Source organism: Anastrepha ludens, chromosome 2 (assembly GCF_028408465.1).
Source record: "Anastrepha ludens isolate Willacy chromosome 2, idAnaLude1.1, whole genome shotgun sequence".
In the NCBI taxonomy this organism is placed as follows: Eukaryota; Metazoa; Arthropoda; class Insecta; order Diptera; family Tephritidae; genus Anastrepha; species Anastrepha ludens.
In genome coordinates this window covers 146,968,654-146,994,799 of record NC_071498.1, presented here as the reverse complement: position 1 = coordinate 146,994,799, position 26,146 = coordinate 146,968,654, and the positions used below count along the sequence as shown (strand labels likewise).

Sequence of the window (26,146 nt, the reverse complement as noted above, 5' to 3'; positions counted from 1 at the left end):
TAATTAGTATCGAGGACGCGTTCAACGATATTCTACCGTAATATATATGTACCGTAGTAAAGACACTAATCGATTTCACGATCTCTGAGACTTTGATCAAGTTCATTAAAAATGGGTTCATGAGCAGATTTGTGATCGCAGCCCTAGGAGCCTCGAAGATCATAAAAAGAGTCAGTAGAGGAACACCTCAAGGGGAAGTGCTATCCCCTCTTATCAGATGTTTTCGTTTGGTAGTAAGCGAGAAATTTCCCAATACACTTTGTGAAATCATGCAAGGTTTACGAAGCATGGTTGAAAACTTGGCAAAAGCAAATGGGCTAAGCGTCAACCGTAGTAAATCTGAACTCATCTTATGTAGAACGAAACATAGAATTATAGAAATAACTCCTCCAACGATAGGTGGTACGGCACTGTCATGAATCCCGCTACTTAGGTCTAATATTAGACAGAACACTCAGATGGAAGTCAAATGTCGAAATAGAGTAAAAAGAGGGACAATAGCACTCTACTCTTGTAAACAGTTAATTGGACTAAGTTCGGGTCTTTCCCCTTCTATCGTATATTGGTTGTACACAGCCATAGTAAGACCAATTCTAACCTGCGGTATACTAGTATTGTGTCCGGCTTTAGATAGGGACTACATCAAAAAGAATATGGATCATGTACAAAGGATGGCCAGTCTTTGCATCTGCGGGGCCCTTAGTACTAGACATACTGGGGCATTCAACATTATGATCAATCTATTATGTGTAGAGCAATTCGGCAAGCAAATAGCTGCCAAGTCAGCTCTCAGATTGAGAGCAATCGAGTAGAGTAGAGAGCACACGTCAATTTTAAAAAAATTCTCCTGCATCCCTGGTATAACGGATTTCTGTAGGATATTAACTTAAATAATTCTGCATTACGGCGTTTCCCTCGAAAGAGGACTTATTGTTAAAAAAAAGTATATAAAAATCTGTACCGATGGAATAAAGTAGACAGATCGATGTACTTTGTTAAACTTGGGTTTAACCAATCATTTCGCCTACCTGATGGTAGCAGTGTTTTTCAAGCGGAGGTCACGGCTATGAAGAGGGTGCTTACAGTGATAAAAATGAGAGTATTATTCACAATTCAAGTCCTTCTTTACTCAGTCAGTCAAGCACCTATAGCCACTTGTAAATTACTGATAGATAGGGAAGCCATCAACAGCGTAAAAACAATTTGGCAAAACCTGACTACATACGAACTAAGCAAACAGACATGGCCGAAATGGAATAGCGGTCGTTCAAAAAGCCTGTTGAGGTTTAATAGGTGTATTAACTGGTCGTTGTTTAATATTGGGCTGGGGAATTAGTTCGTATCGTTTTTACCGAAGACTTCTATTTAAACAAAAAACAATAATTATATCAATAAATTAAGAAATTATATATTTGCTGTTGCTGTTTACAACCCACCTTCCCACCTCTCGACCAATTTGTTGATGCCGTTCCGCCAAAAATCGTCTGGTCTGGTGTCAAAGAAGTTGTTGAGCCAGGGTTTAAAGACCTCTTTGTTACCGAAGGTAACGCCCTTCATACGGTTTGGAAGAGGGAGGAAAAGATAGTAATCGCTCAGTGCATGGTCCGGAGAATACGACGGATGCTGAAGAACCTCCCATTCGAGCTCTTAGAGTGCGGCTTTGACGACTTGTGCAACATGGGCCTGGCGTTGTCGTGAAGTACTATTTTCTGCCCTTATCAATTAGGTCTTTTCAGTCGATGTAGAGCTCCTTGTTGCCCGTGGCATTCTTTTGAAGCATTTCCTAGTGCATCATGGCATGTGACATGCAATTTCCCTCACACTGCTTCCATTATACTCACCCAGTCTCACCCAACACATATCATGATTTTCTTGAATGAAGATCCGGGTTGACTCTCCGCTTTGACGTATCTCCTGTAGTCACCCATTTCTTTCTGTGTTTCATATTGATGTATAGATGAGTCGGTACAAAAAGCGTTGTTTATGACCGCGTGTTGCTCGATGGCGGCCGATATGATGAGATGCAATTTGAAGGCGACTTTCTTTATTTTTTTTCGTTGAGCTCGTGAGGCACACAGGCTCCCAATTTTTCGGTAAATCCCATTGAATGAGAGTGATTGAGAATCGTTTTATGATCGCAGTTCATTTTTTTACCGCCAATTCATGACTGGTTCAGCGTCCGTTTTCCTTCAAAAGGGATTTGAGATGTTCTTCATCGAATTTAGAAGGCCTTCCGCTGCAGGACATGTCATAGACGCCAAAGTTGCCATTTTTTGAACTTTGCAAACCATTTCCGTGCTGTAAACTTGCCCATGACACCTTCTGCATAAACGTCGCAAATGATCCAAGTTGCTTCGGCAGCTTTTTGAGCTCAATGAAAAGCAAAGAAGAGCAGGTGTCGAAACTGTTGATTTTTTCCTCCTGGGTATTCAATTTTTATGTCTCGAAACCAATAAAAATTTAAATAACTGAAATATACAATGAACATAGTTTTGTAGAGCAGAAAGAGCTCTATCGAATTATCGAATAAAAGCTTACTCTTTGCCAAACAGCATACAAATCGTTGTAAAGTAAAAGAAAATATAAAAACGCTATGAACTTATTCTCCAACCGAGCAGGTAACCACGCCAGAAGGTTAGGACTCCCATACTATGCTTTTTGTAGTCTTCACACAGAAGAGGAAGAAACAATCAGACACCTCCTATGTGAGTGTTAAGGCTTAGCCAAAAGGCCGCTTCGCATTATTGGTACTGCATTCTTACCAGATGTGGCGGATATAGCGCATCTAAAACTAACGAAGCTTTGCTCATTCATAAAAGAAACAGAATGGTTTAAAAAGGAGCCCATAGTATAAGGTTCCAGCGGTATCTCAATGGATCTATGACAGGTCTAAGTGTGTATTTGCGACGGCCACCGGACTTACCTGCCTATCCACCTACCTTACCTATATCATGCCAAATATTTCGCATTATTTGACGAAATATACTCGAGTTAATTGAACGCTGAAATGAAGACCAGCGCCTTCAATATTGAGCTGCGATTTGCCACCAATTTGCCAGTGTTGGCCTTGTCATTGCTTCAAACTACTTTTAGTTACTTGTGCACCTGTTCCAGTTCAACTTTTTATTATGTTTTTGCCTCCATAATAAGTGATTTGTCATTCTATTATAAGCTTATAGCAACATATTATGCTGCGATTTCTTGGCTGAGTAGGCAAATATTTGTAATATTGAAAAAAGCAAAACAAAAAAATTAAAAAAAAAAAATACGAAAAAAACTAATCACCATCAACTGGGCGTAGTGTTGAGTTTGTCAATTATTTGTTGGCTGATTAGCGATTTCGCGATTTTTGATTTCTAACTTTGCATGCGACTGTCAAACAGACATTGGCAGTTGTCATTTTTTTAACACTTGCGTTTGAAAAATTGATGTGTTTTTTGCTTGACTCTCATTTTTGTGTGGTACGTTTGTCAATTTGTTTGTTTATTTTAATTTTTCTATCAATTGTGAAATTTTGACTGCACAAGAATGCTAAAATTTGCTTATCATCGCACATTCATCTGCATACAAATTGCAAGCACTGTCCGTTTAATTTTTGTGTGATTGCACACGCTCACACACTTATTGACCTAATGACTGGCAAAAGGTAGGCAACAAGGTAACAAAAAAAAAACAAAAACAACAAAATGTTTGTGTATGTATTGTAACTATTGGCAGCAGAAGGTTTTTTACGTTTGTTGGAAATTTGCATGTGAGGACATGTGTGCGCAAATCAAATGAGCTGAGCAGTTGCCCCTGCAATTAGAGCATTGCTGTGGGTGGTTGCGAACTGAAGCATGAGCGCTAGGCAATCCCATGGTGGTGGCCATTGGATGCTTGCCGGAATGTGCACAGTCCGAAGTTTAATTTGTGCTATACATTTGAGCATTAATCTCGGCGTCCTAAAACTCTGTGCAGCTTAATGCATATGAATGTTCGCAGACTGTGCAGTGACAGCCCATTTGAAGTGTGCATGCGCCGAAATGATTCTCGAAGTAAGACAAAGCATAGCCTAAAACCAAAGGCGCAGGAGCAGCGCGCACTGCTGCGAATATTAGTTTTAAATGAAATACCAATTTTGCAGGAGAGCTGCCCAAAATAGTTCATAAATTTTTGTTCTCCTTTTTTATTGCTTTTGTTGAGCAGCTTTTTTTCAGCTTTTTTCCCTGCCGATTTCACTGGCCGTTACCATTTTCGTGGTGGTTTCATTTCAGCCTGTTAGCATCGTTATGCAAACACTTCACTTTTTATGTAAATGAAATTAACCAATTACAATAACACAAGACAAAAATGCAGTTAAACAAAAACTTCCACTGCATATTAGTGGCACGTGTAGTCTAGCAACAACGAGTAACAACGAAAGACTTAAGCTACGAACTTGTTGCGTTTCTGATTGTGCTTACGAGAGGCTTTAGTGGGCAGCTGTTTGGTGTAAATTTCATTTTTTCTTTTCTTTTCGAAAAATGTTAGTTCAGAGTTGATGCTAAGCTTTGACTCCACTTGCTCATTTTATTAGCATTTTAAATGGTAACTGTATGTTGTGGGTGTTGTTGAAGTTTTTAAGTGCCAATAAATATTGGAAATACACGTGACGTTTTTTTGTTGTTGGTCTTTTTGTTTTGCTGATAGGACTACGTAAGTAGTCACATAAATTACTTAAACGATTGTGTTCTTTTAATATGACAACCTTCCGTTCATGTTAGGCAAATAATAAATCAATATTGCAATTTATGCTTAAATAGGTGCGGTTGTTGAGTTTTGTTCTTTTCTGATGTTTGGATTTAATGGCAAAAGCTATAAAATGTTGAATTGAATTGATAGTTAAATGCTTGTAAGATGACTTATTTTTCTTGGTATGTGGCACTAATGGGGCTCTGGTGCTTGTTTTACATTTTCTTAAATGGTTTCCATTAAGTGCTGTACTAGCAATAATAACTACTGCATACCTGTGCATGGGTACGGATATTGAGCGGTCAACATTGAGATTGAAACAATAAAATATATTCTGCATGAAAATTCTGAAAAATATGTGAAAGAAATTCTAAGCAGTCTAAATTTTTTTGGATCATAACTCGATATTTTAAAAATTATGCAAAGATAAAATAATGTAAGATTCTACACTGTGAAGACAGAAATTTATGTCATGCTATATCGCTATTAAAACATATACACACATACATACGCACTCCTGTAACAGCTTTCTTTTTTCGAAGTTAAAGCGTTGCTCTAAGTCAAAAGATTAGGCGTTCTTCTTCCTCTGCTTTTTTTTGTCGGGGCAGACTAGCAAATACAGCACTCAGACTTAAGTCCATTGTACTGCACTCGGATTCCCTTTTTAATTTTCTGTAAATCTACTCGACCTCCGAAGAAATCTGATCAGATTTTGTAGTGCCAAGGAGCCAAGGTGGTCGCTTCTTAATACAGACCTCATACCTGATTTGAGCGAAGGCGGAGCAGACGCACAGAAAGTGGTCCGCCGTCTCATCCTCCTCTCCACATGCTGGGCAAAGTGCACTGTCTGAGATGCCCACATTTTCGATGTGCTTCGTCTATAGAAGGTGGCCCGTCATCAGTCCAACCAGCCGCCTACGGTCCCCTCTTCTTAGTAACAGGAGGAACTACGACAGTGGGTCGGACATGGCAGGTAACATCAGTTTTGTCCATCTGCAGCCTCTCTCAGCCTACCTAGCTCGCTTGTCGGTTAGAGTAACCCATTTGCTAACTGTGGCTTTGATGGGCCAAAGAAATTGGCCTCAGAGCCCATCTTAGCTAAGGAGTCAGAGGTCTCATTTCCCACGATACCCACGTATCCCGGGATGCATGTTATCATCAGGCTATTCTGCCTACCGACATAGTTCAGCATGGATTTACAGGACTCGACTACCCTTGAAGTGGTTAGAGTCATGAGCGCACCTTGGCTCTCGCTGCAGACACATATAGATATACCTCTCCATCTGTTCTCCCCAACAAAGTTCATCGGTTCTCGACCTCCACCTCCGCTTGAAACACAGAAGCGTACATTCCGAGAGCAAAGTGTGCTTTGTCCCGCTGGATTCGACGTAGACACCAGAGCCGGAACCGTGCCCGGCCCTGGGGCCATCCGTGAAAAAACGAAAACAGAGTTTGCCGGACTCATTTTTAGCGTGCGACCACAATTGAGCATCTGGCAGCACCACACTGTATTTCGTACAACTCCTGATGGCATAGAGTCAAGGAGCATGGCATTGACCGTAATAATTCCTTCAAGCCCTCTCATTGGGTGAGAACATCAAGTTGTGGTAGACTAATCAGAGCTTCTAATGCCTGGCCTGAAGTAGTCGGAAAAACTTCGACGCAACAGATGGCCACAGTGCGTTGTAGTCTCGATAGGTCCTCCTGACTCCTACGAGAGGGAATCTGCTCACCCAAACCACTAATGCATAGGTGATAGTAGGTCTTATCATAGATGTGTAGATCCATAGAATCTTCCTAGGAGAAAGACCCAACGTTTTCCCAAAGACACCCTTGCATATCCAGAAGGCTGTCAGTGCTTTGGATGTCTTTGTTTTAACGTGTGACTTCCAAAGGAGTTTACTATCTAGAATTACTCCAAGATATTTAATTTCCTTGAATAGCTGGATTGTGACTCCTTTTAGCTTAAACAGAACAGGTCCATCAAGCTTCCTCCTTCTAGTAAAGAGGGCAATACCAGTCTTGGTGGGATTTGCCGATAGCCCGTTAGGACAGCACCAAGGATCAATCATATCCACAGTTTTCTGCACTTATCTGCAGATGCTCATAAGCGAAGGGCCTCTTAACAAACAGACAACGTGCTCCACATATGCTTGTGCGTAGACTCCCGAGTCAGCAGAGGATCGATCACCATGCACCAGAGCAATGGAGACAGCACACCACCTTGGGGGGAACATCTGCATCGAACGAATCCAATTCACCCGGTCTACGCCGTGCCTACTATCAGAGCTACACATACTGTTGAAAATGGCATTATCGAACGCCCGCTCTATGTCTAGAAAGAATGCTCATAGCGTAGTCCCTCTTTTTGATAGGCATGCAGAAATGGAGAGAGTGGGTGAACCTTCGGCGACTTATGACGCATGTGCAACTCCACTAGCCGATCGAGAATTTTCAGCATGAAAGACGTCTGCTGATAGGTCTAAAGCTTTGGGACTGGTGTAGTCGTCTCTTCCAACCTTTGGGATGAAACCGACCCTCACCATACTCCAAGAGCGTGGTATATAGGCCAGAGAAGATTTTCTTCAAGGCTGTTGTCACGAACTCTACGCCTTCTTTCAGCATGGCAGGATATATGCCAAAAGATTTGATGGCAAATCGAATGGCGACCTCATTCACCACAGATCTAGCAACGTACCAGTCATGCCGAGAAGATGTAGCAACTATGGCAACCGCCTCTATCAATAAGGGCTGTTGAAGGCCGACGCTTATCTGATTACCTGGAAAGTGATATTGCATCAGCATATTACGTACATTAAAAACACTGTAAGTGTTCACACCTTCACTAAGTGGTTGAGTTTGAAGGTAAGAAAAACAAAAGAGTGGCTTAGGCAACGTTTGTTTCCATCTTCTCTGGTCTCTAGAGATCTTCGCTTTCGTAATTGTAATGCGAAAGAAAAAACTTAGTAGTTTATAGCTAATATCGGATTTAGATAGATATATATACAGTGCCTCACGAAAGTATTCGGAAATCAAATTTACCAAGTAGTAAGTCAAAAAAAAAGATTATTTTTTAATACATATTTATAAACACTTGGCTTTCTCTTGAAAGAAATAATTCAACATCTCAAAACAAAAAAAAAAAACAAAATCAGTGCAAACCGCTATAAACATGAACTGACATGAATTCACAATACTTAACTCGGAATTTAACATTCATTCGACGGTTTCGGTAGCTTTCACCTAATGTGTGAGAAAAAACGAAAAGTTGTTGAAAATACGGGTAGAAAGTCAAAAGAAACTATTCGAAGCATTTTGCAGAAGAATTCGTTAAACTAAGGACCGCGATCAGTAAGGCCTGGAAAATTGAAGTCCGTTATTATTAGAAAAATCAAGCGAGAGCTACTCACTTCTGGCCCAGAATTTAATAGGAATCCCGCTGAGATTAGCAGAGCAAACATTAGTGATGAAACTGCTCGAAGAAGGTGTAAAGCTGCTGGTATAATGGGCGATCGCATTAAGGCGCTTACACAATGCAACAATTTTCAGGCCATCGGCTCGGACCCAAACCAAACCAATTGCAAATGAAAAAGTTTCGCAATATTCATCAAATCCCATATTAAATAATATAGTCAATCCAGTGCAAATATTGATTTTTCTTAAATTTCGTCTTAAAAGACTTTTAGTACAATTCAATGATAAATTTTTTTCTAGAACATTTTAACCACCGTTATGTGACTATTTAACCTTAAACTGGGTATTAAAGGGTTAATATGTTCTACAAAAAAATTCCTTGGAAAGTTTCACTAGGGGCTGTCAAAGACATTGAGCACCTATGGGTTAAACGTACTTGAAAAAAATGTAACAAAAAAATCCATATAAATATTGTATGCATTCATTTTAACTATACCAAGCTTCCATACATATGATTACATGTGTATATACACATAAGCATATATTTATATCCATGTATGTATGTATATGTCACCTTTATATGTAAATTTTGAAATATATATTATATTATACTAGGCCGGGTCGATTTGTGGGGAGGCAAAAAAATCGCCCAATGATCTGTGAAAATCGTATTCTAGGGATCAAAATAAGAAACTTTGCCGAAGGAATCATACCTCTAAAACGAATTTTGATGTCCCCCAATTTGGGTCGAACTTTTTAGTTTCTTTTCTCATTTAAAGGCCAAAAATGGTGATATTTTGAAATGATTGTATGGGGAATCCCCCATGGGAGTTCCAGGGGATGTGCCACTGGCATGGATGGATCGGCCGTCCAAAGTTAGTGGGGGTCGGTCATACATTTGGACTCGATTGGAGCACTCTAAATGGGTCAAAGTGGGATTTTTCGTTCGACCCAAATTGGGGGACATCAGAATTCGTTTTAGAGGTATGGTTGCTTTGGCAAAGTCTCTTATTTTTATCCCTAGAATACGATTTTCACAGAGCAATGAGCGATTTTTAAATCGACCCGCCCTAATATATTATATACATACGTATTTGTATTTACAAATGGGTATTTCCGAAAAAGCGTGAACCGAGTAAAAAAAAATTATAAAGCCTTATTTTCTTCTCCAACTTGATTAAGGAGCCGAAATGTTCAAAGTTTACAACAGGAAAATATCAAAAATTGATCTTTATTGTAACGCCCCAAAAAATTGTTCGTAAAAATCAACTTCGTTTTTACTGAGCTTTTGTTAGATTTTGCGAACTGTTTTCCGTGTGCACTTCTCTATAGTGAGAAAAGGTAACATTGCAATAATAGCTCATAATTTATTTTACAACAACAGCAAAATGCAAAAAATTTCTAAGAGAGTAATCTAAGTCTACATCTGATCGAGCAATTGTGGGCAGATTTAGAGCGTGCCATATGGAAACATGAAATTACGTCTAGAGACAGCCTTAGAACAGCGGTACTCAAGAATGGGCAGTGATATCAGCTGTGAGAACGCGAAAATTGGTTTGCTCAATCAGAACGGATTAAGAGAAGATGAAAGAATACACTACTAAAATGAAGGAAAAATTAAACGTGGAAGGAGCTTCTGATACTTTATAACCGAGAAAAAATATGCCCAAATGCATATGTCGAGCCTTCCATCCTCGACATGTAATGATTCGCCGGTGCCTACACTATTCTGCATTTCACTTTGTTACTGAGGCGCACTCTTCTTTCAATCACCGAAACTCCAACGATACAAAGTGACGACTTCTTACATTGTACTTTGCATAGCTTACTATGTTAGATTAGGTTAGGTTGAAGCGGTTGTCCTGCGGGACACACTCAGGCTCATAGCCCATTGTGAGGTCGCGTGGGGAGCGTGTCCCTATGTCTCCTAAAACCAGTGTATGCTTTTCAAAAATTTTAGAATATCTCTGATTTCTGCACAACTGAGATATTTCAACTCATTAAAAAACTGTCTACCTAAAATAGTAAACCTGCGTCTGGATAGAGCAGGACAGTGGCACAGTAGGTGCGATATTATCTCTTCCTCGTTCTCATCTCGACAACTTCTACAGAAGTCGTGTGTCTGCACACCCATCCTTTGCGTGTGTCTACCTATTAAGCAGTGGCCCCTTATGACTGACATCAGTGTGATAAGACTATGCTTGTTTCGGCTTAGCAGAGAATCTGTGCGTGTAGCATTGAGAGTCGGCCACAGTTGCCAGCCGATTCTGCGATGGTTTCATTACTCCATCTTTCGTTCGCTGCTCTTACGATATCTTCAAGAATAAGTAGCTTGCGTGTTTGTAAGGGTATACCTATATCATTGTCTATGTACTCATCGGTCAATTTGGTGCCGAGTCTCGCTAGTTCATCGGCTCTACAGTTACCTCTAATGCCGCGATGGCCAGGAACCCATTATTCCTTTAAGTGAAATGTCTCAGCCATCTCATTAAGAGATGTGCGGCACTTCATGGCTACCTTGGAGTTTGTCGACTGTTTTGTGAGGGATTTTATCATGTAGATATCATTTCCGGATATCGCAACACACTTTATCAGTGTCGCGGCTTTCATTATTGCCATCAGTTCCGCCTGAAAGACACTATACTCGCCTTGTCTTACATCGTCCCGTTCCCACTCTTCCATTAAGGGTAGGAGGGTCGTAAACGCTGTAATGGCAAGTATAGGCGGGAGTGCATAGTCCACCAGTCCGGGAAGTCCCAAAGTGCCAGCCACGATTTTACCGTGACCATAATCCGTGTTTGATCATTTACTTAAAGTGTTCAGCCTTATTGCCGCTCTGCACGCAATGAACCTTGCCTGCAGGTCTACCGGAAGGAAACTTAATATCGCATACAGTGCTTTCGATGGTGTGGTTGACATCGCAGCGGTATTTGTTGAAGAGCAGGTATTTTATGTTTCCTATGTTCCTAAGAAACTTAATTATGTTGTCACCGTTTTGTTCCAGTGCAGGCAATAAATTATTATTGTAATTCAATTTATTACCGGCCGCTTTCTTTTTTTCTTATTTACACCACTGTTTTAGCCTTTTTTACCTTGGACACCTACCAAGCTGTGGAATACAGGGTTTGATTGAAAAGTAATGAACCTTATTTTTTTAAGCAGTTTTATTAAACCTTTTGGTTTATACAACTAATATTCTTCAAAATAGGACTCTTGAGCGTCAATACAACGCTGGTAGCGGTCCTTCCACTGCAGCAAACATTTTTTAAACTCATCCGCCGGAATCGCGTTCAATTCGCCTGTCACAGTTTTTTGGATCGCCTCGATGGAGTCGAAACGCCTCCCCTTCAGCTTTCTTTTCAGGTGCGGGAACAAGAAGAAGTCCGGAGGGGACAGGTTTGGGCTGTAGTGAGGGTGGGGATGCACCGGAACCCCCATCTTGGCCAATGCTGAGGTGCAGAGGAAGGCGGTCTGCGCCGGCGCATTGTCGTGATGAAGGGTCCAATTATTGACGAGGTCGAGCCGAACCCGGGCGACGCGGTTTTTCAGCCGAAGGAGCACATATTTGTAAAATACCGCGTTTACAGTGCTTCCTGGAGGTACAAACTGTTTAGCTTTACGCAAAATTTGATCGAGCAACGTTGCTCGGTCGATCGCTGCATTTTCGCCACTTCAGAATCCTAACACACTTTAAAACAGCTTTCACGCGCGGAGCGATGTTGACTGCACCGCTGTTGCCAGCGAACTGGGACCGGTTTCTAGTGGAAGGGGAAGGTCCAACGATCATTTTCCCCCACCAGCCGATTCGGTTGATCGCTTGGCAGACGCTCCGCGCGTGAAGGCTCATTACTTTTCAATCAAACCCTGTAATATGGAGCCTACAACTACTATAAGCCCTCAATGAACTATGCATAAGAGGTTTTAAACCTCACTGTTAACGTACTGAGCAATTGGAAGTATGAGAAATGCTACTTTTACTTACTAAAAGCGAATGGCGCAATCGAGAGACTTATCTTCAAGGCTGGATCATAAATGAATTAAGTGATTATTATCGACAGAGAAAGGCACGCAATCTTCTTTATAACCACATTTTACTTCCATGTAAAATTCAGCGCAGCTTTAGCTATTCCTTTCTTTTTTTTTTGTTTGCTACAAAGTAATTACAATTCTATCCGAGTCGCTGCACTTGTTTTCTTAATGCCCTTTTCCGATGTAGTTATAAATTTATTAATTCAGTTTTTATTGCCGGAGGATGACAGCATGCCGATTATAATTGCTAAAGGTGTTGCTATTAAAAAAAGAAAAAATGTAGTCTGTAATTGCTTTGTTGCTAAGAGCAAAAATCTGTTATGAGCCGCTACACCCACTCTGACCACAGCCGATCAAACATCTGTGCCGCAATGTTGCTTGCGACAGGTGCAGCAGAAAGTAAAGTACAATTAAAAAATTTTGCAAAAAAAAGCAGAACAACACAAAGTGCTTAACAGATGTTTAAGTTCAAATTGGAAGTGTAAGAAAACGTGCCAATGCTTGCATATGTGACTATGTATTTGTGTGCTTATTCAGGTATGCAGTTAACTGCGCGTGTGCTGTAATTAGCGTTTATTGGTGTAAAGCGTTACCAGTTTGTTAACTAATACCTACATGCAAGCTTCTAAGATTAATTCAAGCATAAAATAATTATTGACTTATCCGTTTTATACGACTACACTTCTGCCATTGTACTCAAATTGTAAAGTGGTTATGCATTGGGTCACTACCATTTATTGACACTTAAAATTAAGTTGTTTATTAGCTTAAGATTTATTGCACCTGAGTTGCATTTTTGCTTTATCAGTTGGCACTCGTATGATGATTTATATATTATATTAATTGAAAACAAAAAGTTTTTTTTAATATTTAAAACCCTTTTTCTTTATCTCTCATTTCAGATTCTGCGGAAGCATACTACAGCACCGCTTATCGAGTACCTGCCACTTCGTACACAGCGTTTAACTACTTCAGCAATCCATACTCGCATCAGTTTACTTTGTTTTGAATGCGTCCGAAACCAGTCATAGTTATATGTAGAAATGTACTAAATGTTGTAGTTAAAAAAATGTTAATTGAAAAAACTCAAATAAATAAAAAATTTATAATACTAAAGAAGGGAAGTTTCATTAAATTTTCTAATTGACTTAATAGTATTAAAATATTGCTTGGTAAATTAACTCTAAATTTCCCACATCAAATTGAGTCGAAAAAAAAAACTATTTTCAAGTAAAGTGTCTCACCTATGTACAATAACAGGTGGCGCTAAAGTAATCCTCCTATCAGAAAATGCTATGATCTTTGCGATTGGCCCCTAATGTCAGTTCTGTTTTGACATTTGTGTAGTAAACACATGCAGAATAAACGTTAATAAACAATGTTACGCTACACTGCTCCAGAACGCCGAATATTGCTGAATATTTATTTGACCAATAATCGGTCGGTGACTTTGGCACAACGTGAATTTTGTCGCAGATTTCTTCGCCGTCCAACGCCTACTGGTGAAACACTGCGACGTTTAGCTGCTCGCCTCGAAGAGACTGGCACAACACGAGATGCTGCCAGGCGTGGCAGACCCCGGAGTAGCCGTTCTGAGGACCTATCGCCGGAAGTTTTGGCTAAAGTGATGGAAAATGCCATAAAAAGGCCTCAAATGGCAATCAACTGTGGTGGCGGCTGTTTACATGGCATATTCTTGACTTGATGTAAAAAAAAATTAAAAGACCAAATAAAAATAATCCACAAGAAGAATCAAAGTTTTTCATTTTTTTTTAAATTACAGCCAAAAAACATCGCAAGGCTACTTTTGCGCCACCTTGTATATACGTATATATAATTGCACGTAAAGCATAACTACGTGTTCACCATTTTTTGTTCACTAACACTGTTCAACCTTACGGGCAAAATGATAAAACTTTAACACTCCGCGAAAAAAAGAAAATCCGACCCTCTGTACTAGTACTGTCTTCGGCAAAGTTGGTCTAGCAGGCATCTTTTTCGTATTTAGCGTTTCGTCGAGCTTAATGAAATTTTTGTAAAGTGACTTTGCAGTTACACAGGAAATACTCCTTCAAAGAAATTTGGGCTCCACTTGTTTTAAGGTAAGGTAAATGGACATTTTTCTTTTTAAGGAATAGGCGTTGGGTGCAGGACCATAGAAGGTATTTACTTTATTACTATAGAGTCTCTATCTTCGATTTTATAATTCTTAAAAATAAATGTAGATCCCTCCATTTATGGAAAAACATCAAGAGAATTATATAAATATTACATTAGATATAATTTTCGACCTATTTCTATGTTGTCTGTTATGTCGAAACTCTTTGAGTGTATCATTAATGATAAAGCGTTACTTGGAGTCTTTGAGCGAAAGATTCTGTGAAACATTTTTGGATCTTTGCCACCAGCTGTTGGTAGCAGGAAAAGAAGAAGGCCTCCTCTATGTTGGAAAGATCAGGTGGAGAAGGACTTGGCTTCACTTAGTGTGTCCAATTGGCACCGGTTAGCACGAGAAAAAAACGACTGGCGCGCTTTGTTAAACCCCTCAAAAATCGCGTAAGCGGTGAACGAGGCAATAAAAAAGAAGAAGAAATGTAAAATTAATAAAACTTATTATATAAAAAAAATTTATTTTATAGGATACAGTTATATTATTCTTTTTCTGTTGATTTTTTTTAATATTTGGCTGAAATTACATACACAGGTGGTGCAAAATTAATTCCCCCATCGGCAGATTTATAACTCTTGCAAATGGAAGGTTTATAATTTCTACGTCAATCTTCTGAACCTGTGAACTAAACAGCTGCAACTAGCACAAACAGACAAGCAATAGAGCGCGTGAAGGTAAAAATATAAGACTTCCGTCACTCAAAATCTTTTTTTATTTAACAACAAAGTAATTCGTATTAAAATTTGATGGAAAATATTGCGCCACATTTGCACCACCAAATTTCAATGATCCAATCAATCCAATGAATTTTATGCTCATACTTTTCAGCGTTTGGTCCCACAGTGCGCTGATTTTTGAAAATTCTACAGTGGTGTTGCCCCTTAATAGATATATACACACTCAAACCGCCAGTTGTTATCAAATTGATTAACTTAACTTGATTATTCGACATTTCCCCTTTTACTCGCCATCCCTCGGCAATCATTTATTCCTACCATCAAACCAAATGCGAAAATGTAAATAAATAAGTGCAACTTCCATAAATGGCCAGCAAATTGCACTGCGGATAGTAGGAGCAACAGCAGAAGTACTCGCACGTTTATAAATATCGTCGAATGGCGGTAAAGAAAATTGCCGGCCATAAACATACAAATAAAGAAAAAATTGCTATTGACCAGAAAATGGCATGAAATTGCACACTTTTACCATATTTTGGCAAGACCAATGAAGCAAAAGTGGCTGCAGTTAGTTAGTAGCGTGCACACTTACATTCATACTTATATTATATTTAACAGCTGCTGATGACGCGGCTATAATGAACGCACGATGATCATGCGCGCGCGCACACAGCTTCGACAGTGAGCGGAGTGAGGGTGTCTCCCCCGCATCACGTGAACGCCGCGGCCGGCTGAGCTGAAGGTAAGCCACTGGAGTAGCCGGTAGCGGTGTGAATAAGTTAGATGTAGCGCTTAAACAAGCCATACTGTGACTATGCGAAAAATGTTGCGCGACGCAAAAGCGCATATGCAACAACTGTCACGCACACATGCCTACAAGTTGAACGCTATGCATGCGAAGCGCCAGTGCGCGCAGCGAGTGCTGTCATGTCGATATCACATTGCATTACGAGGCATGGAAATGAAGAGCAAACAAAGGCAGGAAAACAAGTAAGGAAGGCTAAATTCGGTCCAGACCGAACTTTGTATACCAGCGCACATTTTAGGAAAATTTAATTTAGGCTGGCTGTTAGTTTTTGGAAACAAAATGAGAGTTATAACTTATAACATCAGAGAGATAAACACAAATTTGGTCTTAGCATATAAAGAGTGGATATGGCATTAATGTACATTTTGGATCTAAATGTGGTGGAGATCAATACTTGTACGTATCTCGAGCCGTTTTCGAGATACACGCATTTTTCAAAAATTTAATTATATTTTTCGGACTTAACATTTGTACCAATGTGAGTAATTTTGTTTCGTTTGTAACAGAATTTTTTAATTACGATGCCGTTAACGTAGAGATCATAGCACCTGCACACAACGCAATAAAAAGAAACCCTAATTGGATTATACATCCAAGCAAGTAAATTAAAAAAACAACAAATCTGCTGGCCCGGACGATCTACCAGCCGAACTGTTTAAGTAATTGGCGCGATATCACAGCACTTCCTACAGTACAAAAAGTTTTAGCGTTCATCATATTGAAAAGAATATTGCCCATCCTCAACGCATAATCGCGTGAAGAACAAAATAGTTTCAAGCCAAGTCGTTCCTGCGTATATCAAAAATTTTTTTTTTCTTTTTGGTACAGTAACCGTCGTTACTACGTGTGAAGGGAAATATTTAATATAATGTATATTGCATTGAAAAAAAAGGTTTAAGGTGTGGCGATCTCGCACCCTGTCACTAAAAAGAAAACTTGAAATCTTCAATATCAGCATAAAATCAGCCCTCCTGGTCTCAGGCTTATGTTTGATCACATAAGTCGATGTCTTCAAACGTTTATCAACAAATGCCTCAGAATTATATGCCGTATCTTTTTGCACAGAACAATCTCCAATATGGACCTTCCTCTGCTTACTAAAAGCTGCCCAATTAGTTCTGAAATAAAAGACAAAAATGTATTTGGACTGGACATACTGCTATGCTGCCAAAATGGCTTTTAAATGGAATCTGCAAGTTTCATGGTAATATATTGGTTTTACTCCAGTTATCATGCGCACGGACAAACACAGGCTAAAGCCACTGATCTCCTAATTCTGAGAATTTTGGTTTATATGCCTACATCTATCTCGATTCCTTTCTACTGCGAACAAAATTATAATACCTTTGCGTACAAATGCGCGGGTATAAAAAACAAGACAACAGAAAAGATGTATTGGCAGAAGAAAAAAATAAAAAAAATAGATTCTGTGAAATTTTTCCATTTTCCGACAACTAAACATGGCTCTGTGCGAGATAGGGTACGTGTGAATTTTTTAAGTAAATGCAAAGAAAAAAAATCACACAAACAATAGTGTAGAATGTCAAGCTGTGGTAAGCAGATTGGTTAAGAGCGTTGGCACTACAGGGAATGCACAATTAGTTGAAAAATAGTACAAAAAAAATGAAAAGTTTGAAGTTGTTTGAAAGTGAAAAAAATGGCTCAAAACGCTTAAGTATTATTCACGCCGAATCTGTAGCCTTGCTATTTACTTTTATAATTAAAAATAATTTTGATAATAAAGCTTTGAATTTCCATTGCATTTTTAATAAGCGCAGCGGCAGTTTTTACCTTCACCCTTATTTCTGCAAAGTACCAGAAAGATTAAGTTCAAGTAGAAAATTAGTAGCAAAATTTAGTACAGATCAACTATTAGAGCAACTTTGCATGCCTGAAGCTTACGAATTTGGGCTTTCAAATCAATTCAACAGTGAAAACTTCAATAGGCGAACACTGACGGTCGTCTATTTCTTGTTCGTATTTGAGAGACTTCAGCGTATGGGAATGATATAAAAAATAATATTAAAATTCATATTAGAAACTGGGCATTTGAGTAAGTGAAATGTCGTATAACCCATTTTTCAAACCACCCAAAACAAGTGTAGAATTATCTTTGTTCGAACAGAGTGAAACTTTATATGTCCAGTTCCCGTTTAGGGGGCCATAAAGAGTTCACATGGGGTTGTCAGAATAACTCATGATCTATCTTTATATTAAAATATTGAAATGGTAACCTGTCTTATAGTAAAAGCGAAACGTCCCTAGAGACCCAAAAAGTAGGCAAATACCTAGATATTGCAATTGACTGCGCGATTACTTTCTGGGCCCAGATACGGCATACGGAACTAAGCAGCAAAGGTCACGGAAATGTTAAGCAGATTTATGGCAAACATCGGTGGGCCAACACAGAGGTAAAGAAGGCTAATAATAGCGGTCACAAACTCAATTCTCCTATACGGCAGTAAAATATAGAGAGATGCGCTAAACTGCAAAGCCAAGAACGAAGCACTGGAGGCTGTGCAACGAACAACGGCACTCAGAGTTGCCTCAGCCTACCGCACTGTAACTGGCGCTGCAGTCTTTGCGATCAGTGGGGAGATACCCGTCGACCTCGTGGCCCCGGATTAAATGGATGTGTGGCACTCTAAAAAGAAACACCTCATCATTAGCATCGCGGAAAGAAGATGTCAAACCATGATGCAGTGGCAAAGGCAATGGGACACTGAACAGACTGACAATTGGACAGCGAAACTCATTTCATCAACGTGCAAATGGGTCCAAAGGAAATTCGAGGAAGTAAATTACTCCTTAATTCAGTTCCTTTCGGGCTACGGCTACTTCCGGAAATACCTATACGGCATGGACAAGGTAAGCGATCCCAAGTACATATACTGCGAAACGCCAAGCGTTAACGCTGAACACATGTTTTTCAGTTGTGACATATGGCTCGCGGAAAGAGATTCTCTGAGGAAGCAGATTGGCGACATCATGCCGAGGACAGCTGGAACCCGATAAAGAGATTTATGGAGGACGTACTACGAAAAAAAAGGATAGACCTCGACACAGTGAAACAAAGCGAAGCCTCACAGATAGAGACACAAGAAGACGAGCTTATAGCATGAAAGCTGGCTGGACCCAGAGACGTGGATGAATAGAATTGGTCCTTCGTACATGTCATTCTGGGCTCTCCCGAAGTAGAGAAAGGAAAATTTTAGTGGCCAAACCACATGACGCAGCAGGCGATGGTCGCTGCAAGTACGAAAGCATTTTGAACCCCACCTCACCCACCAAAAAAAACAATAGTAAGAGCGACAACAAACGAATACACTGCTTCCCATTGAGGGCTTAAAATTTGTATTCAACTTACTGCTTTCTCTTAGAAACCGACATAACTTCATGAATTTCTCTGCCTATTTTGATATGCAATTAAGAGCCCTTATAAAGTACATAAATTTAAGCCTAATCCAACTCGACTCCGTACTTTCAAAGACACGTTGTGCCAATAGAGTTAAGGGGACAGATACCTGTAAACGACCCTATTTTCCCTGATTTTCATTAAAATTATTTAAAATGAATAAGTCAATATATTTTTTTCGAAATTGGCATACAGTTAATGTATACATTAAAATAATATAATTTTTTTTTTTTTTGAAGTGAAAACTTCTTTAGAATCGTTGGGAGTGATTTGAGACTCGATGAAACGAAAAAGCGACACTAAAAAGAGACATACATATAGATCTTAGAGTATATAGCCTGCGAGAGAATGAAATAGAACACAGTTATACAGCGTTCCCTATTCTCCGTCTCCTCTTTGTGCGGTGCTTCGTAGCCACCCCACTCTTGGCTACGAAGCGTTATATGTTGATATACGTATATGTGTGTGGCTGCGTACTGCTGAGCCATGCTAGTATAGTGAGTATTGTAGTATGTATACTACACTGCCTATTACTTGCTTTGGTGTTTAGTTCAAGCGTCATACGTATGCATGTTTGTATGTATGCTAGTGAGCGAGAAGGCATTATGTATACCTATACTACGCTACCTAATACTTGCTTAGACCAAGCGTCCTACGAATGTTTGTGTGTATGTTAGTACGTCTGTGTAATATACGCGTTACGACGCTTATAATAGCAACCGCGTGTGCTGTATTGCGTCCGTATTTTTATATTCGTAAATATTTTCATTTTTAAATATTTACCGCAATTATGCCGAAAAATAATGCAGAAAAGTGTCGTGAATATCGACAGAAAAAAAAAACAAAAAGAAAATAAAGCTAAAATAAAGTATACACCAGAAGTATCGCGGATACTTAGAAAAGATTACGATAAAGTTCCAATGATTTTAAGTGGCGATTTTAACGTAAATTTTGCATTGGACACAGCGGTTCCTTTAATCGAATTTCTCAATACAACATTCAATTTAAAAATGTGTAACAATCGCACTGAATCGACAACACGATCAAAAACCACAATTGACGCGGTATTTCAAAGATATGTTGACAACATGGAAGCCAAAGCATTTGTATCATATTTTAGCTATCATAAGCCACTCGTATCATTTGTTGAAATTGAAAACATTGAGGATGAATAATAATAAAATGAAGAAAACAAAATATGAACTTTATAGCAATATTATAATGAACCTATAATTATCCCGCTCCTAATGCTGCTTCTGTCTCATTCTTTCTCAGTTTGTTTTACGGAAGGTTTCACTTCTATCGCGTCTAACCGTTTGACTGGTATTTTTATTTTAATAATTTAAAATGGCGTATGTACACTCACTTCTTCCAGGAAGGTCGCAGCGGGGCTTCTCAATTGACAGGCATTGTAGCATCGGCGTCAGTAGTGACCTGAATACAAAACAGCAAACTTATTTTTGTTTATTAATGTCATAATTCCTATATGAATTAAAAAAATGGGAAAAAAAATTCAAGGAATAAAAACCTTAAAAAAATGAATTTTGGGGAGAATTTGCCTCCTATTTTTGCTTCGAAAAAATTATTTTCGGAAACTTGTATTCACATAGAAAGTAATACATATTATAAACAAGATGTGTGCAAAATTTCAGGGAGATCGGTCAATAACTTTTCGAGTTATGGTGTACGCCAATTCGGAAAATATAGTTTGGAGAAAAACGCGTCTAAAGTCGGCAACGTAACTATACCTCTCCCAGCGCTCGAACGCAAAGAATAGAGTCGTCGCGGTTAACGATCTATAATATAAGAAATACTTAAATTTACATTTGTAAAATTTTTTTTTCGATATTTTACAGGTATCTGTCCCCTTACATGCCTTGGATTATGAAAATAAATTCATCAATAAGCATTCCTTTCCTTTATCTCACAGTCATGCCTGTCATTAATTGAGAGTTCGCGTTCACATGTAATTGTCAATGGTCATTGATTCAGCGGCCATTTGGCTTGGTCGATACAATTAGCCAGCCAGCCAGTCAGCTAGCGGACCTCACAACAAATTACTCACACAATCAAAATTCTAATTGTTGCATATGAATCAATACCGCACTGAAATTTACAAACACCAAAAACAAGAACAACAGATTAGAATTAAAGTAGCGCCATTAGGTTATAAAAAAAAACGAACTCAATCGCCGCACCATTCAAAAATGTGATTTACGACACTTTGGGTGTCCGAGTCAGTCAATAAGCAATCCCTACAGTTAACTAGGAGTAACAGCCGAAAAAGTGAGGGGTGCACTTTTAATGGCTGCAATGCGCTTCTGGGTAATGCAACGAGTTGCTGGCGTTAGACACAATAAAGAGAAAAAAACATTTTGTAGCAATAATAGTAATTTGTGGTAGCAACAACAAACACCGCAACAATTGTTAAATCGACAGTTTAGAACAGTTTAATGCGAGAGGGCGGCCATGACGGCGCTGTGTTGGTTGAGTGATTACTGAGTTTTTTTTTTGTTGCTGGCAGTGGCAATAATATATTACCAAAATAATTTGAAATGAAGTGATTTGTGCTTGTGCTTATGCTTGATGTTAGGCTTTGTTTTTGTTTCGCTTCCGTGTACATTTTAATAATAAAAGAATAAGACTAAAGAAAATGCTAAATAATTTTAGTTGAGAATGCTTGGAGGACATGGATGAAAAGAGATTTTAAAAAATTCACATGTGCCTATTTATTTGTACACTAAACAAAGATAAATGCTGGATTAATATTATATTATAAAAACTCAATAATTTTTTTTAATGTATTTAATCGGAATTTTCGATTTTTTTTCATCTAATACTTTGAATAAATATAAATAATATCTGATAAATAATAAAAAAAATTCGATCTTTATTCGACACGCATTATATGTTATAGTACAATATGAATTTATGCTTAAAAAATTCCACCAAGTAGCCTCACCTTACTTTTACTTTTAGACAACAGACATAAACTTTGGTAAACATTTTTAATCTCAACAATTCTAGTCGGTATACACCAGATATTGACAATATGGAAAGTCTTAGAAAAAACCAATGAAGGGAGAATCGACACACGCCATTTTTTCGTCGACACGCACGATCTTAAAACCGCATTCAGCACTCAGCCCGAAAAGCAGTTGCCTATAAGCCGCGAGATCTGAGTTTCATATATACGCAAAACTAATACGGCTATGCAAGATGACTTTGATCAATACCAGTAACGCTATCAGTATTAGGAAAAACCTCTCCGAGCCCTTTGATACAAAACAAGATGTCAGTCAAAGTGATTCGCTATCGTGGGACTTCTTTAACCTGATACTGAAAAAGATCGTGCGAGCCGCAGAACTTAATTGCTCAGGCAGAAGAATTGCTGACGTATGCCGACGATATTGACTTCATTCGTCTTAACAGCCATGCTGCTAGTTCTGCCTTTTTTAAGTTGGATAAAGAAGCAAAACGAATGGACCTGATAGTGAACGAGGCAAGACGAAGTACTCTTACCATCAAACAGACAGTCGATGTACTCGCGTATCGCCACCCGCGTCGCTGTTGATAGTTATGATTTCGAGGTTGTAAAAGACTTTATTTATCTGAGAACCAGCATTAACACCAACAATAATATCAGTCTAGTAGTCCAACTGAGAATCTCTCTTGCCAACAAGCGCTACTTTGAAGTAGTAAGGTCCTCGACGAGCAAACGGCTCTCATCATGCCCGTCCTAACGTATAGCTCAAAAGCTTAGACGATGACAACATCCGTTGAGGCGCCCTTTGGAGTATTTGAGAGAAAGATTTAGAACTTTGCGTCATAGACATAGTGCATCGAATAAATACGTATCTATCGGCTCCACTGACTCGGCCATATCATTCAAATGTATATAAACGGTCCGGTTCTGAAAGAATTCAATTAGTTACCATGAAGTGGCAGCAGAGAAAGAGAAAGTCCTCCTCTGCGTTGGAAAGACCAGGTGGAGAAGAACTTGACTTGGTGTGTTGAGCTAATACCAGTTGGGATGAAAAAGAAATGGCTGGCACACTTTGTTGAGCTCGGCGAAAATCGCTTAATCGGTTAGCGCGCCATTCAAAAAAAGAAGAAAACTTTGGGAGTTATGTATCTGACAGGTCAAAATTGGTTCTGAGTTTTTTCAACTAAAGCCGCTGCTATCTATAAAGCATTGCACTATTACCTTTTTTAGATTATTTATCAATGGCAATTTTGTTCTTTATGTTTAAGTTGAAAATATACAGCTTGTTTTTCCAGACTTTATCAAACAAGGGAAATGTTTTTTGTCAACGACTTAACACCAGGTTGTCGTCGCACTGTTCATATCTCAGACTGCGGCATATGGTCCACTGGCTCCAGTCGTTTTTGTGACCAATCCCAGGAGCACATTGTCCTTGAATACAGCGCTATAACATGAATAATGTTGAGACATCTCGGCCATTTCCAGCTAGAAGAAAGGCATATACGCTCGGTCCAACCCAACTCTATCTTAAGTTTAATAAGAGAACTGGGTCCGAACGAGATACTGTGATGAGTAGAGGACACGAAAGGCCTTGAAGTCGAAGTGCAAACCACCAATAAATTTAAACCACATAGCGCTGCATGCCATGAATGCGACAAAACGCTTGAAGTTGTGAAGGAAAATATTTACGTTTGGGTCGAATCATGTCGGGAGTTAATCAATTGGCTATTATACACAAAATATGATATCTTTAGATCGACGTGAAAACCTCCCATTGTCCTATTCTATCATGTTTGATTATTTTCTCTGGTCCTACATCAATTCTGTACTCTACGCTAGCAAGACAACCACTAAAATGAGCTTCAGGGCAACATTTACGACGCTATTGCCGGAATAATGGTGGATTTATTAGGCCAAGACATCAAAAATTAGATCGGCAGTTCGAAGTCATACCAACGAAACCGGGTGATATGTTTTTCCATACTTTATGATACGAGGTAAAGTATAATCTCAATAGATCAGTGTTGTTGGAGTCGTGTTAAACCTAGTTCGCGATATATGTCTTGGCGAGCTATAATAAACAGTTTAAACTTTTGTCAGCAATATATCTTTCTTCTTTGCATAAGATACACGCGGCGTTCTGAAACAATTCAATTTTAGCGAGTGAGAAAATTACCCATCAGTACTCCAACCAATATTTTACATTCCTTCTTGTAAGTAATAAAATAGTCAGTTGTTTTCGTGTTGCAAGTTCACAGCATTATTTTGGCAATCCTGTGGGAAGTCGGGTCTTCCCATATAAACTGTACTTCCAGACTTAGTTCCTTGTCTAGCTGCGCCATCAAAACTACCTTGGCTAGCTCTTAAACTCTCTCATTTCACTCTATTCCCTTGTGCCTTGGCACCCAATAAATTGTGGCCTGTCTATTCTCGCAGAGCTCATCCATTTTGGATTTACGGTGTTGCACGCGTTCCGAGCTAGGCATTAAAGCTATTACTGCTTTCAGGGGTTAGGGGTAGTCAGAATTTTCAAAAAATCGATTTTTTTTTTTGCATTTTCTTAAAGTATAATGTTTTAAAAATATTGTGTAAAAATTTGAAGTGAATCCGACAAATACTTTTCAAGTTATTCAACAATTAACAAAGGGCGCTCGGCCGCTCCGGAGCCGATAGCAAAACTTTAAATGCGTTTTTCTCAAAACTATGTTTTTCAAACTGGTGAAGACTGTAACTTAAAAACCCCTACGTAGATTTCAATAAAATTTATACAGCTTTTGAAAAACATAAAAAACTTGTGCCTGATCGAAGGATTTTTTTTTTTTTCAAAAATTTCGATTTTTTTTTAACAATTAACTGTTGGTTTTTCCCCGAAAATCTGAAAAATATTTCCTGAGGCCGCCATTTTGTTCATTTTGAAAAAAAAAAAACAAGCTTCGATCCGGCTCGAGATTATCTATCAATAAAAATAATTTTTCTCATCCGATTGGTTTTAGATGAATCTGCAAGGACTTGTGATGTTCACCGCAAGGGACTTCTGGAGAAACGGGCTTCACACAAACAGCGATAACTTTTGCAATTATTAATTTTTTTTTTTGAAATTTTGGTGAAGTCAAGTTAAAACATGATGTTTTTATGCTATGTTTTTATTTTTGTTAAATAAATTAATTAAGTAGCAAAAAAAAATTCGTGAAAATCATCATTTTTTCGGGCCTCTGACTACCCCTAACCCCTTAATAGCAGCTTGACTATCGATGAAGACCGCTTGCCAAAGTTTACTTGTGGGATAACGTAATCTGACCTTCCGTGTATGTGTATGATATGAAGGTAGTTTCAGAATGATTTCAAACTCAATTTCATATCTTGTTTGCTTGCTGTTTCATTTAAATTTACTTTCAAGATATGCATAACCTACATCCTTTATTGGTTGTTTGCCCGAGTTCGTCCACCAATTCTTAATGTGCGTTTTGGTGTTGCTGTACAAAAAGAGTGCCCCTATAATTTTTTTCCAGAAATACACTCGGAGATTTGAAAGTGAAAAAATAACGGAATTTTTTAAAAAATTATATATATATATTTCTTTTTTGTCGGAACAACTAGCAAATGCAGCACTCAGACCACATTAAGTCCATTGTACTGCACTCAGGTGCCCTTTTTAATTTTCTTTAAATCCACCCGAGCTCCGAAGAACTCTGAGTTGATCTTGTGGTGCCAAGGAGCCAAGGTGGTCATTTCTTAATATATCAGTGTCAAAGACCTCAAGCCTGAATCGGGCGAAGGCCGGGAAGACGCACAGATAGTGATGTTGGGCAGAGTCCACTGTCTGTGATGCCTACCGGTTCCATGTGCTTCGTCTATAGAAGGTGGCCCGTCATTACTCAAACCAGCTGTCTACAGCTCTCTGCTTAATGACAAGAGGATCTACGACAGTCGGTCGGAC

At 38.9% G+C, this 26,146-nt stretch overlaps 1 protein-coding gene across 1 annotated transcript in view; it reads left to right on the top strand.

Annotated features, from left to right (window-relative positions):
* Window positions 1-13,246, top strand: part of LOC128855536 (uncharacterized) — an 83,569-nt gene extending 70,323 nt beyond the window's left edge. Inside the window, exon 4 of the mRNA XM_054090511.1 lies at window positions 13,056-13,246. Coding sequence (XP_053946486.1) covers window positions 13,056-13,162 — 107 coding nt within the window. The 3' untranslated portion in view covers window positions 13,163-13,246. The remainder of the gene's footprint in view (window positions 1-13,055) is intronic.
* Window positions 13,247-26,146: the final 12,900 nt, after the last annotated feature.